Source organism: Tauraco erythrolophus, chromosome 5, assembly GCF_009769465.1.
Source record: "Tauraco erythrolophus isolate bTauEry1 chromosome 5, bTauEry1.pri, whole genome shotgun sequence".
Taxonomy (NCBI): Eukaryota; Metazoa; Chordata; class Aves; order Musophagiformes; family Musophagidae; genus Tauraco; species Tauraco erythrolophus.
Genome location: NC_141469.1, coordinates 79,260,887 through 79,275,077, shown reverse-complemented (window position 1 = coordinate 79,275,077; position 14,191 = coordinate 79,260,887). Strand labels below are relative to the sequence as shown.

Sequence of the window (14,191 nt, the reverse complement as noted above, 5' to 3'; positions counted from 1 at the left end):
TCTGTTGACACGGTCTGGTTACTGGAAATATATCCTACCTGTGTAAGGTCATGACAGCTCATCTGCTAGAAAAGATGACTGTATAAAACAGGCAGAAACAAGCTGCTAGGGCTCACAGTGGAGTCTGTGCTTACAAAACTGGGCACGGATGTCAGCAAGACCGAGGCATTTGCTTCAGAGATGATCACGTAGTTTCTGTGTCAATGCTTTCCATGCCAAAGATCTCCCTAAGAAACTAAAGCTTACAATGAAAATGTTGTTTAAGCTCAACAGTAGCTGTGCTGGATTGGAAATGTCAGGTATTTCTACAGTTTCTGTCAACTCTGTATTTAGGTACCTCAATCTTTAATGCCCTCAAGACATCACTTAAGTAGTGAAATACTACTGTCCACCTCATACAGATGGAGAAGTGAGCCAGATACAGCATGTACACGTCCTGTCACAGTAAACAGTGCCACAGCTGACAGGGGGACGGCGAGGAGCCCAGATCTCAGGCTAGGATCAGTCTCTCAGGATTGCAGCTTGCGAGTTTCATAACATAACATACGACTACACTGACAGCTCATTGCAAGCACAATAGTCTAATTGTGCAGTGCAAGCTGTGCAACATGCTATTAACATTTGTTTGATATTTAATTACAAAATAAGAGTGATTCTAAGAAAACTTCTTAGATTCACCAAACAGCATAAAAGCAGGATCTATCATGAAGCTTACTTATACAAATTTTGCAGGCTTTATTTTGGAGGTGGACTATTCTGAATTACTTTCAGCTAAAGTTCAGTTTGCATTAAGACCCCTGGGCTTTCAGTTCTCTTGAAAGAGAGAGAACTTTTCTTGCTCAGATCTAAAGAATATTTCTGGATAGCAAGTGATGGAATAGAAAATTATGAAAAATTCACAGCTGTACAGTAGAACATAAGCTTTCAGACAGTACTGATAGGACAAGGGGCAATGGCTTTAAATTGAAAGAGGGCAGATTTAGATTAGATATAAGGAAGAAATTTTTCACTCAGAGGGTGGTGAGACACTGGAACAGGTTGCCCAGAGAACTTATAGATGCCCCATCCCTGGAAGTGTTCAAGGCCAGGTTGGATGAGGCTTTGGGCAACCTGGTGTAGTGGAGGGTTTCCCTGCCCACAGCAGGGAGGTTGGAACTAGATGATCTTTGAGGTCCCTTCCAACCCAAACCATTCTATGATTCTATGATTCTACTGGCCATTGTCTGAGAAAAAAACTTTCTATGTTAATTTTTCCCCCTCAAAAACTGTGACCTTCGCAAAAAAAATCTCAACAACAAAACCTCGAGTTTTCTGGATGCTCAAAGTGCAAGCAAATACAAAGCTTATGTTGTATGTTTGCTCACCATCTTTCCACCTAGAACTTTCCACAAGTTAAAGAGAAAAAGAAGAAAGGAAAAAAAGTTAGGTAAAGGAAGTTAATTTAAAAAAAAGCCTTCAAGTGAGCAACTTACATAGTTGTCTCTTGCAGACCAGCCTGGATAAAGCTGCATGTGTAGCTGCCTTTCTTTACGAGCTAGTTCATAATATTTCGCTTGTTCTTCGCGGGAGAGAGCATGCCACTGCAAACAAAATAAACATAGCATTAGACTAGGAAATAACTCGTACCTAGGCAACAGATGACACGAGCCAGTGTTCTTCTGACTTTGATTCAGTCCTTCAGCACTGCAAAAATGAAATTCATTAGCAATTACAAGCAGCCGTGTTTATTAACCAACTTTTAGGCATTTGTCAGTTCTGCAACTGCCAAGTGCCTTGAGCAAGACAAAAATCATTAGTGGAACTAAGGCTCAACAAATGATCTGCTCATAGAACTATGCTCTCCCAACACTACTTTAAAACAGACAAAACAGAAAGGTTTTGTGCTGCTTTTAAAGGGCAGCGAGCTGCCCACCACGGAAGAGTTTGCTGTCTTGTTTTTAAGCAGCAGCTACACATGAGTTTTCAATGCCAGTGCAGAGGGCTTTCCGGGCACCAGCAGGCTCCTGTTCCTGGAGGATCTTAGATCAACCTCTAAGTATTGAGATTCAAGGTGCCTGCTTTCTGATTTCTTCTTGTTGTAACAGAAGAAAAGAAAATGGCAATTGCAAAAAGCTTCTAAGATACAGAAACCACAGAACAGTAGTCTTCCGATGTACAGGAGTTGTCCTCTGTAGCCAAGTAGGGATAAACTTCCTGCTTTTATTTACTTTTAAAAAAGCCCCAAACCTTCACAACCTGCACATTTGAAAAGGCACCAGCTACATCAGTATCTAGTAATTTTGTTCTTGTTGAAATACCTATCACAGACCTGAACCAAAAAAGAGTAAAGGCCTTTTATTCAGAATCAGGATCCACTGCTGCAGCATTAGATGTGTTTTCTTGTTTGATTTCAACAACATGCATGAGGGGGCAGGGGGAGAAGAAGATATTAAAAAAACCCACAAACAACAGACAGTCATGAAATCATTAAGACACTCATGCAAGAATAATTTACAGAACTAGGATTTCAGATCAGATCCCATTTGTCTGATTTAATATGTTGTTTTGTTACACATCAGAAGATGTGAACTAAAGTGCTTGTCTGTCTTGACTTGGCAAGTTAGATGTGCTACTGAGAGCACAGCAGTTCAGCCAATTTGCAACTCTCCAACTCCGCACATGCATTCCAAGGCCGGAAGGTAGTGAAGACCAGAGAGCCCAGCAGCCTGCAAAGCGGTTCCTGTTCCAGAGTGGCACAGGGTATAGTCAACAGTGACCAGAATGACTGAACACAAGACATTTGATAATAATTCATCTCTGAGCAATTATATTGAATAACTCATGCGTTGTTTGTGCCACAGGAGAAGTGGAATTTGACGTACTTTCACGGAGAACAGTAACTTGAAAGGGGGAGTCCAAGCTGTGGAAAAAGCAGGCAATGGAGCACGGAGGCTTGATTCATTACCAAAATGGAGATAAATAAGCCTCTGCCCTCACTCAGCCAAGAAAACAAGGCTGACATACTATGCAGCTAAGATCAGTTACTGAGGGAGTGAGAATGAAAACGTGATCCTAGAGGCTCGCATGAAAGAATGGAAAAGGCAAGCACCGGGACGTCCTTTAAGAGGAGGTAAGAAGAACATCAGAGAGAAGGCAGAAGGCTGCAGGAACTGAGACAAGTACCAATAGATTTCTGCTCTCTCTGGAGGGCAGGGAGAAAGTCTTCAGACTGTAACAGAGAAGTAGTAGTTAAGGTCATGTACTGACTTCCCACTTTTCAGAGGGTTTTCAGAGAGTGGCAGTGCCTGTCAATACTGCCTCAGTCAAGAAAAAGGGGTCACTGAGCAAGGGGATTTGAATAATCCCTACTCAAACTCACACTGATATAAAGTCATTCCTTTTCTCATTTCTGGGACAGTCAAGGGCCAAATGGGCATTTATATCTGCTGCTTTCCCTTGGAAGCACAAGACTGGCAGGTGAACATGAAGTTTATACTTGTTGGTTAGCCTGCCTACTTTTTTTTTAGAGTATGGAAAGAACAAAACATGCCTACAACGCCACAGAAGCAAACGGCTCTCAGCAAGGCTCTGGGACGTATACTGGGATCATCCGTATTCGGCTGTTGACTTTAGAGACATTCAAAACTCGACTGGACAAGTCCCTGAGCAGCCTGACGTAACTGCTGACCCACTTTGGGCAGGCATTGGACTAAAACAACCTCCACAGGTTGCTCCCAACCTACACGACTTTGCAATCGGCCCACATTCTATTCACTTTTGGGTTCCATCTCCACTGGCGTCTGGTGTTCATCTTTGAACGATCTCCTCCTGCTCTGATGGACACCAGCCTAAGGGAGGACCCAGAGGTGATCTGAATGCTCCTGCCATGTGTGAATGAGGATATTTCATGCCTGAGGTGCCGACACCATGACATGAGTGGAACAGACACCCATTCGACAATGTTTCTAATGCTGAAAAAAAGAAAATAAAGATACTGCTTTTATTTGTAATTGCACGTTTTATCTTCTGTAGCTAATTTGATAGTTGCACATTAGTTAGCACCTCAAGCAGAAAGGGAGCCATCACACCCAGCTAAAGGGAAAGACACACAAATTAGCAGCACACGTGAGTGCACACACACTCTCCTGTACATACCCTTCTGCCAAGAATCTGGTTGATAGCTGCGCTTTCTTTCAGAGTACACTCTGCTACAACGTTCGCTCTCATTTCTTTCATGTACAACATGAAAGCATTCAGAGGTTTCTTAATATGAGGTCTTTTTGGCTCTTGTTCTTTTCTCTGTTCGTGCTGAGGCTTCCTAAAACGTGGTGGGGGAAAGGAGGGGAAAAAAAGCATCCATTTACCTTCAGCTTAAAAAAACTCCAATGGAAAATTACCAACCTGTGGTTACACTAGCATTTAAGTAGCAAGAATGAGAATTTCAGTGGTCATGTCCCATCCACTTCGGTATCATTTCAGGGAACTTAATTTAATACTTAGGGAGGATGTCAGGTTGACATTCTCTAGCACATAACATTTGATCTGTGAAGCGCTCCAAATTTCATCACTTGCCTCAATTCTCTTTTTGAATGGCTGTCCATAGTACCCTAGAAGACCACTGCTACAGGCAGGAGGATAGTTCCTCATCCACTTCTTTCTTAGGCCTTTTGCACTTAAGTACTAAGCAAAAGGGCTGCTTTTTACTAGTAGATTTTGCAGTTAAGACCTTTTCCAGCAGAAGTCCATGAGTTGACACTCAAGTAACATCCACAGGTAGACAGGTCCATGATTATATCTAAATCAAGATGACTGTTGCTGATAGCTAAAAAGTGCTGGACTGGAATAAGAAATGGCTTCACGTCTCCTTACTCTTCCCAAACAGTAGCCCACATCTCCCGTGTTACTTATAGGAGAAGAGTTAAAATTCAAAAAGGACATGAAAAACACTTTTTTTTTTTTTTAACCTCCTTGACTCTTCTTCAGGTAGAGTTAGTTCTCAAATATTTATGGATTAAAGGCTAGTGCAGACTCACACATGCATTAGCTCACTGTCGTTGTGCGGATGTTCTTGTTTTACTTGAGGTGTTACAATAGCTGGGTGAGGGATTCCAGTTGTGTGAGGGCCTGGAGGACCAGGTATCATGTGATGTGAAAACCTAAAAGAGAAAACAAAGGAAGGTCTGTAACCCTACTGAAGACAGGCATAAACACGTGTGACAGCAGTGGGATGCCTCAAGAATGCAAACGCTATGGAGCTTGCAATGGAAGACAATTCTTTAAGAGGGCATGAAAAATATTTGGCTAAGATTTGTGCATTGTAGCCACTTATTCAAGAAAAACAAACACACAAACAAATCAGTCAACATTTTGGTTGTAAAGAAGTTATTTTATTACCTTTCAGGCAAACAGTTGTAGCAATGCACACAAGAAACATTTAATGGTTGTACTGTTGTACTGACTAGCAATAAAAATACACATTTCTTAACCAAAAAACTGTATTTCCACACCAAGATATAAACATTCTTAAAATATCCACCACCAGCCAATGCAAAGGAGGGAACTGCCATGCAGAAACAAATAAAATAAAAGAAGAGACTTTTCAAGAAGTCAAGATGGCTCTCTAAGGAATTTTCAAGGTACTTAAGCTGAAAGATTTTAACATCACTTCACCTAAACTCACTGTCCTTCCCTCACACGCTTACAATAAAAATAAACTGAAGAAATTCAGCAACCTGGAAGAAGGGGGGGAAGTGGAGGGAGAAAGACACTTTTGTCCTAAATAAAACTTCCTTTCATTTGTACAAGAAGGAAAATGCAAAAGAAAACTAAAGTACTACTAACTCAATCATCCCACCCTACTAACCCAGGTCATCCTCAAGGATAGCCGAGATGGATCTTGAAGATGTTGAGCACTGCAAGCTCAAGTGCAGCAGAAAACCTGCATGTTTTATTTTGAACTGGCAGAAAGTACCATTAGCATCAAAACAAGCTCATGCTCTAAAGGTTTGCTGAATGAGTGCTGGTTAAGGAATCACATCCAGCCTCTCATTTCTCCATTCCCTAGTCACCTTGCCCTTTTCCTTCGTGTCACCAAAATAAAGCAAACGCAAAGCCTTGTAATGAAATTAGGTCGTTTTATTATGGAGAAGGAATGGGTTTTCTTCCCAATCACGCTGACAGGCACACGCTTATCATTCCCCTGCAAAGAAGTAAACGGACAATGAGAATCCAAAGGAGCCCACACAAACAGAGGCAAGAGGACCCATCACTTATCAAGTGGCCTGTCTTAAGTCCCCGTGCAAGAGGATGCGTCTTCTACAGGTCACACAAAAAAAACCCAAGAATGGTATATTGCAACCTTGTGTACATCAAGCACAGGATGCAGAAGCTGTCTTTAGAGTGCAAAAGCAGAGGAAAGGAGGTCTGGAGTGTGTCATGGCCAAGTCTCAGTTAGCATTGCTTGCTTGCACTTAGACATAAAGACACAGTGCCTGATTCACACACCTGTACAAACACACTGTGCTGGCATCCCTTGCCATTAGTGGCTTTGGGCTATGAAATACCTACTTGTGAGTGAGTTTCCACACAGAGTGATGCCTACATGATTCAAGACTAATTACCAACAACTTTGAAATTAGAACTAGAGAACGCAGCCTAGAGTGACAATCCACCTGGTTTCATACTTGCAGGATGAAAACCCAAGGATGCACGCTACATGTTGCATCTAGAAATGAACTAATGACTCATTTCAGATGAATCAGCTCAATTAATTGTTGACAATTCACCGGTGCTCCTCATTGCAATACTTCAGAGGCTGCCAAGAAAATGCTGAATGAGACCAGTGTGGGATCCAGGCAAACTGTATATGACACAGATATGTTAAATAAAAACGTACGCATAAAGTTTTAGCTGACCGAAAAGCAAGCAAAGGCAGACCAAGATGCAAGCAGAAGAGCAACTTGCCCTCTAATGACAGCGGTTACTCCCCAGTCAGTCATTCGCCTCCCACACCTACCTGGACATGGAAGGGTCGACTGAGAGTGAGGATGGATAGGGCTGCCTGAATCCACTCGAGATGGGATATACAGGCTGACCTTGCCTGAGGTCACAGAAGAAAGGAACCCATCAATCATACGGTAATGGTATTCAGTAGTCACTCTAGAGTTACAAGCACTTGATGGGAACTCAGTACTAGTCACAAAAAATAGTGATAGGTAACACTTTCAAGAGTTCTGCTGTATTCAAAGCTAATGAATGCTTGAACACTTTGGACTTTCTCTGTCGCTACTGCAAGATTCCCAATTTGGGTTTCTACTGGGGAAGAAAGCAAAACAACCAGCCTTCCTCGCCCAAAGCACACGTGCACACACACACACGCACGCGCATGCATTCACACTCTCTATCTCCATCCCTCTCTCACCTAGTTTTAAAAGCGCTGGAATCATATTGTGTTAACTAGCTCTTAGGAAAGAGGCATTTTGTTCCAAATAGTTCTACTGTAGATCAGTGCAAGAACACCAGACTGTGAACTGTCAAGCTAGGAGACCTTTTGAACGGTTTCATTAAGTCTTTGAAAACTTAGGACTCTCTCCATTTGTATCTTTTATAGCGAGGTAAAAGCGGCCAGCTTTTCTAAGAACATAGAATTTTATTTGATAAAAAAACTCCACAACCACCTAAAAGCCCACAGCAACACAAGTCCATCTTAAAGTTCAAACTTTGCAATCCAGTAAAAGAAGTTTGTGTGAAATTCTTACCTCCTTTATACTCCCACATATATGGAATATTTTGTCACCAGCCTGTCATTTGGACTCTCTAGTTTTTATTATCATCGCTACACACTTTGGTTACTTTCAGTTAGCAACCGTTCAGGTTGTGACAATTAACACTCTGAAGTAGCACCCTATGGTAACGTGAACAAACACCAGTTGAGGCCAAATATCTGAACCAGCCCAGAAAGACCACCACACACATCAATCCTATTCAAACAGTTACTTATTGACTGGTAGATCAGCTTTCAGACAGGGAAAAAAAGGGACAGTAGCCCTTGTAAGGTGCAGGATACAGGTTTCACACTTGGAGTATGTCACTGGAAATGAGCAGAGCTAAAAGGGAAGGGGAGAACAAAAAGGTGGAGGAAGTCTCAGTAGCTCTACTGCACACAAGGCAGGTGGAAGCCATACAGCATAAGGGATGGCTGGGTATGTCCTGCTGTCAGTGAGTGCTGCTGAACACATCCCCAAGCCTTATAAGATCAGATCTTGTCTCTCCTCTTCTTATTCTTTTCCCTCCCCCTATCCTCTGCATCAAGAAACCGCTCAAAAGAAATCATTGATCACATATGGAAAACGAATGCCAGAAACTGCCTGCTGGTGGTGGAGGTGGGGAGTCAGCCAAGCAGCAATGAACAGGGAGGAAGCAGGGAAAAAAATTAGAAAAAAAAAAAAAGAGACTTCCATATTTTAGTTTGGTATCTGATAATAAGTTGTTCCAAAAAGGCATGTGGCACTTCCTGAAAGATGTGCCAGTAATACAACATTTCACCATCTTCTGCTCTCTACTTTCTATGTCTATTGTAGTCTGGATCATGTTTCCCTCCCATAAACACACTAAAAAAAAAAAAAAGTAATCTGCATCTCTCATTGCACGGACACAGATTAGTCAAGATACAGATTCTAAAGCACTGAAATTGTTGCCCAGTTTCCTTATTCCTTGCTCTGACAGATCTGAGGGCAAGTATCTATCTACCCCGAGTAGACACGAAGCATCCTGTCAAATCGATTACTCTGAAAACACAACATGTTTCCTCCAAAACAAAAATGACACCTTGAATGGCAGAATAAGATCCTAAGAGGGCTGGCATTAGCAGAAGTGGCAAAATCTCCCAATGACAGAGGCATACAGGAACTGTAAAAGGCAGCAGACTACAAAAGTTTGTTGGCCATTTTGGTGCAGTTTCAAGATTTCCACACACACACACTTCAAAGTTCCTTCTTACCTCCCCTCCTCTTAGTAATTGCCATTTTGTTTATTAAAATTTACATTTAATTCCTTGAGAGCTGTTTTCTGCTATCTTTCCAAATGCCAAGAGCCACAAATCTGAGCCATAAGAAATATATAGACTTCAAAGTGAAATCTACACCCTTCAATTTCCGTATGTGTTCAAAAACCAGATTGAATTCATTTCAAGGATCGACATTTTTTGATCTTTTCAACTAAAATAATGTAGTAATTTCTTACTGCAGTGACATTCTTATTTTGTAAACGCTGTGATTGATTCAACAACAGCAAATGGTGTGAACATGCACCTTTGTCTGAAAAGAAGCTAAAAGATCTTACCAGCCAAGAGGTGGTGTTATCTGTCCAACCCCCCCTGGAGACAAGGGATAGAAGGTAGGGAGATCAGGTGCTGGAGGATGCCTGGACATGCCTGTTAAAGAGCACAGAAGAATGAATTACTTTCCCCTCAAAATACTACACGAGCCACAGTTCACAGCTATCACAGTCAATGCAATGATGGAATTAGTGCTCTGGATAAGAAATAACCACCTTCTTGGTTAGCGTTAAAAGCGAAAGGCTACCCAAGCCACCTTTAAAATAATAAATAACTTGCACATGATGTTGCAATTCAAAGGGAAATACTGGAAAAAACAAAGTGTAAGGAAGGAATAAATGTATGGGTAAGGGCCTGCACGAGTTTAGATCTCCTGTAAAGCACATTAGGCAATACTGTCCTCTCAGTGATTTCACCAAACCCAATCAGATCCTGAAGACCTCTTCTAACACAGCAGGAAACAAGAGGAAAATAAAGCGTTGTCAAAGAGGCAGCGCAGCACAGCTATTAGATTAGGTAAATTCCTACTTTTAGGTTTTCGCGAGTTCCCTAATGGATTCACAGATTTTGGAACTTGCTACCACAGAGGATCAGTGGTTAATTAAGAATAATTTTCAGGCCTGTAATGGTCACACTTGATATGATTCATTTGGCTTCCAATTGTCACTCCAGCTCCAACTAAGCTCTTCATCAAGTTGACTCCTGTGGGCTCCAAGGTCAATCTGTTTTGCATTGGTAGTATTTCATAGAAAAATAAGAGTCCCATCAGAAATGATCCATCAGCTCACATTCCCCAGAACATAGAGTCCTACAACTGCAAGAACCACCTCAAGATTAAAGCTAATCCTAGTCCCAAAAGGGTCTCCAGTCTCCATTCTTCACCTAAACCTTGTGCCCCCAGGAGACAGGGAATTACGGTTGCAGAGGCCACAAAGACATCGGTTTATTTAAATGTGTTTGGGGAAGAAGGGGCTGAAACAGAAGGAACTGTTAAGTCTACTTCACATGTTAAATCAGCTGCTTTTAAAAAGGTATTAAATATTTATGTGGTGACACTCCAAAGGTCCAAGACTGAGTGTGTGCTACCTTGAGACTTGGTTTATAGATTGATGTTACTGATTTATTTTCCCCCTCTAGTTTGTATTTAAATCTTCTGAATTTAATTATAAGATTTCAAGAATATCTTTTGGGATTGTCCAGAGAAAAGGATGGAAAACAATACTTGTGGTGTTACTGTCTCAAAAAATCTAAATTCTCAGACTCGGGACAATCTGAGGATCATGTTTCTGGCCAGTTGTGTTTTCAAAGGTTATTGCAATTTAGGCTCAGTCAGCAACTAAGCACCACGCGCCCGCTCGCTCCCTCCTCCCCCCGCAGCGGGATGGGGAGGAGGAAATATGACAACAGGCTCCTGGGGCGAGACAAGGACAGGGAGGGATCCCTCACCACTTACGGTCAGAGGGAAAACAGACTCAACATGGGGGAAAAAAAACAATTTAATTTGTTACCAATCAAATCAGAGCAGGACAATGAGAAATAAAACCAAATCTTAAAAAAACCCACCTCCTCCCCACCCTTCCCCTCTTCCCGGGCTTAGCTCTGCCCCCGAGTTCTCTACCTCCTCCCCTCCCAGCAGCACAAAGGGATGGGGAATGCGAGTTGCGGTCAGTTCATCACACATTATTTCTGTTGCCCTCTCTCTGCTGCAGGTTCTCCCTCAGTTTTTTGTGGGTTTTTTTTTTTTTGTTCCCTTCTTAAATACGTTAGCATAGAGGTGCTACCACGGTCAGTGACAGTCTCAGCCTCGGCCAGCAGCAGCTCCAACTTGGAGCTGGGGAAGCTTCTCGCAGCTTCTCACAGGAGCCACCCCTGTAGCCCCTCCTCAGCTACCAAACCCCCACCACACAGACCCAACACAAAGGTGTAAAACAGCTGGTGGCTGACAGGAGAGGGAACACTTTCTATATCCCAGGGGTTTTGTGTGAGAGGGAACTCTCTTTTACAGTATTTTAAAACAAAAAAAAAGGTGAAAAACAACCCTAGCCTCTCGTCTCTGGTGACAGTTGATGCTCCCGGGAGTGACGAGACGACATTGTCCCTGCCCGACCAAGTTCTGCGCAAGGAGCTGGGCCGCTCCTTCCCCAAAATCTGCATTTCTGACCACGGAGATGATGCCGCTCTTTCTGCACTAACACACAGTGGTTATCACTCGTCCAAAATTTGTGGCCCCTTATGGGGGGCTGTCAGCTACCTAAATCCCAGCAGGAACATATGCAGCTACCACATGGCCAGTGCTCTCCAAAGCTAGCTCCTGCTCATAGGAGGGTTAAAAAATACAACAAAAATAAAATAAAGAAGTGATCGCCTTTAGAAAGGCGGTGTCTGCACCTCTGTCCCTAAGTGCCTGGGGTGCAAAAGGCAGTGCTGTGGGCAAGCTGCTGTGGATCCCCTCATCAGGGGATTTTGGCAGGAGGAGGGCACTCTGGCATCTGGGCTGGGGCGCCAGGACAGTGCCTTGCTACAGACCCACAGTGGGAGGCGAGGACACAAACAATGGTTGGAGACATCTGGCAGAGGACCGGAGGGGAAAAAACATCCTCTTTTTGCAGCAACTGCATGGGCCACCTCACTGGGGCTGCTCCTACACACTAGCGACGCCGAAACGGGGAGCATGGAAAGACCACACACACAAAGGAGACCATCACAGCCAAAACTGGAAGTCTCCAGCCTGTGTTGTCCATCCCCATCTTTGCCAGACACTAAGCAAAGGGATCGAGAGCCCATTCAGGAACACTGGAGGGGCACAAGCTCTGTCCCAGAGATGCCCCTGGCCTCCTCCCAGCAGAGACCCTCTCCAGGCTTGTGATTGGGGATGGGGACATGAGAGGTGGGATGCACCAGGGCTGGATGGGGGAGAGGGCAAGAAGAGGCAGAAGGGAGGATGGGCAGCAGAAACAACAAACCAGATGTTGTTCAGTTTGGGTCTGCAGGAGAGGAATACAAAAATGAAGAAGTAAAGGCAAAGAACTGGGGTGCAGGAGGGCAAACCCATCCTGCAGAGAGTGGAAACCTCTTGAGCTCACAAACTGCAGCAGCAGGGTGTGCCCCAGCCACCGCAACCAGCTTGGGCAAGAGGTGGAAATCCTCTTCTCTAACATGCAGCACCTCTGGGACTGAAAGGAATGAGTGTGAATATCCTTCTCCTGAGCACTGATGTAAAGGAGGAAGACAAATGAGGACAGGAGGTCTCCATTTGCTCCTTCCAACTCTGAAAAAAGATATTCTACGTGTATTTACAGGCCAGGCTTTCCAGGCAGAATGCTTTTTGTATTCCCTCTCCCTTAAAAAAAAAACAATCAGCTAACCAACAAACAGCAAAAAACACATAGCATGGCCCAAATGAAAACTAGGCACTCAGGGAAAGTCAGAACTGTAAAAAGTCTCTCTTCCTGAGCGATGGTGGCCAGATGCCTCTCCGGATCAATGGGCCAGCTGTGCGTGTGGGTGTGTGCCCAGGTAAGGCAGTGCTAGGCACCCTCCAGGACCAGTGCCAGCACTGATGGACTTCATGCCCACGCACAGATGTCCCCGACTACAGCGGAAGCCTTCGTAAACACTCTGCTCCCTCTCCTTCCCTCCTCATCACCAGCTCTCCCACGCAGGCTTCTCCTCCTCGGGCGCTTACCCAAACCCCAGCTCAGACCAGTGCCAGCTGGGGCCTGTCCTCCCCTTGCATCCCTCAACAACCATCACGGTGTCCCGTCCCCCAAAGCTCCTGCATCCCAATGCAAGCAAGCGCACTCTCCCCAGGAAACCCCTGGCTTTGCCGGGCATGGAGCAGGAGCTCTCGGAGCAGGCTGGGCTCGGCACCTCGGAGGTGGTCAGTGCTTCCCCGGGGGCGGCAGGCTGACCCAGAGTGGGGTTGGTTTTTGTTTGTTTTAAGGAGTTCCTAAGGGCATAGAGAAAACTGACACCTGCGACTCGGACATCTAAAATGATGCTATCTGCAGAAGGCAGCAGGTATGAGAAGGTTAAAAAACGTCACGTGTGCGAAGCCTTAATTTGCACAGGCTCAAAATTGTATTTTATGGGCAACGCTTCAGTTATGCCAACCGATGTGTGGAAGAATTTGGACAGCCAGAATACAAGGACACAAAACACAATTCTGAGTAAAAGGGAAAAAGAAAAGGTTTCTGTAACACCACTACTGAAGTATTCGCCCCCGTTTTAGGGAAGGTGAGGGATGATTGCTGTTTCCACATCTGCACGCCGCAAGCCTCAGGCACCACAGGGGGTGGTGAGAGCTGGCTGCTACGTATTGAGATTTAATTTAAAAGATTTTGACGAGTAAAGCGAGCCTGAATTATCACATTAGAAAGAGCACGAAGATTGAAACATCCAAGTTAAATATCAGGATCACAGCAGAATTACCGTCTCTGAAAGCGGGCACGCACACCTCGAACCCTCCCTCTAAATATTACAAATAAAGTCCTATCAGCGGCGTGGGGGAACGTACCGGGACCACTCTGGATCCCCACTGCACTGGGATGGGACAGGCTCACCTTGTTTGGAGCTGACGTCGGAGGGGATGTGAGACGGGTGCGACCCCGGGGAAAAGTGCTCATCGCTGTAGGTGATAAGAGGGGTGAGGGGGTGAACCGCATGAGAAGGCTGTACCACTGGCACCTTGTTTGACTGCAAGAGAAGAAAAAAATTTAAATTGTGTTAGTGAGGTGGGGCCTCTGAATTAAAAAAAAAAAAAAAAAGACCCTTCCAAAATTCAATTTTTAGATATTTGTATGACTCAAGCGGAGGGAGAATGGATGGACAGACATGACATTGGAGCTGGTGGATGGCAACCAGGTTTGCTGCCAGAAT

At 44.1% G+C, this 14,191-nt stretch overlaps 1 protein-coding gene across 4 annotated transcripts in view; it reads right to left on the bottom strand.

The window, feature by feature from the left end:
• LEF1 (lymphoid enhancer binding factor 1) overlaps positions 1-14,191 on the bottom strand; it is a 70,095-nt gene that overhangs the window by 15,218 nt on the left and 40,686 nt on the right. For 2 of the 4 annotated variants that reach the window (XM_086612595.1, XM_086612596.1), the window contains exons 4-9: positions 13,876-14,008; positions 9,319-9,409; positions 6,995-7,078; positions 5,013-5,135; positions 4,135-4,297; positions 1,473-1,580 (exon numbers count right to left, since the gene is read on the bottom strand). In XM_086612595.1, coding sequence (XP_086468721.1) covers positions 1,473-1,580; positions 4,135-4,297; positions 5,013-5,135; positions 6,995-7,078; positions 9,319-9,409; positions 13,876-14,008 — 702 coding nt within the window. The remainder of the gene's footprint in view (positions 1-1,472; positions 1,581-4,134; positions 4,298-5,012; positions 5,136-6,994; positions 7,079-9,318; positions 9,410-13,875; positions 14,009-14,191) is intronic. The other 2 variants (XM_086612597.1, XM_086612598.1) reach the window with 1 other exon arrangement.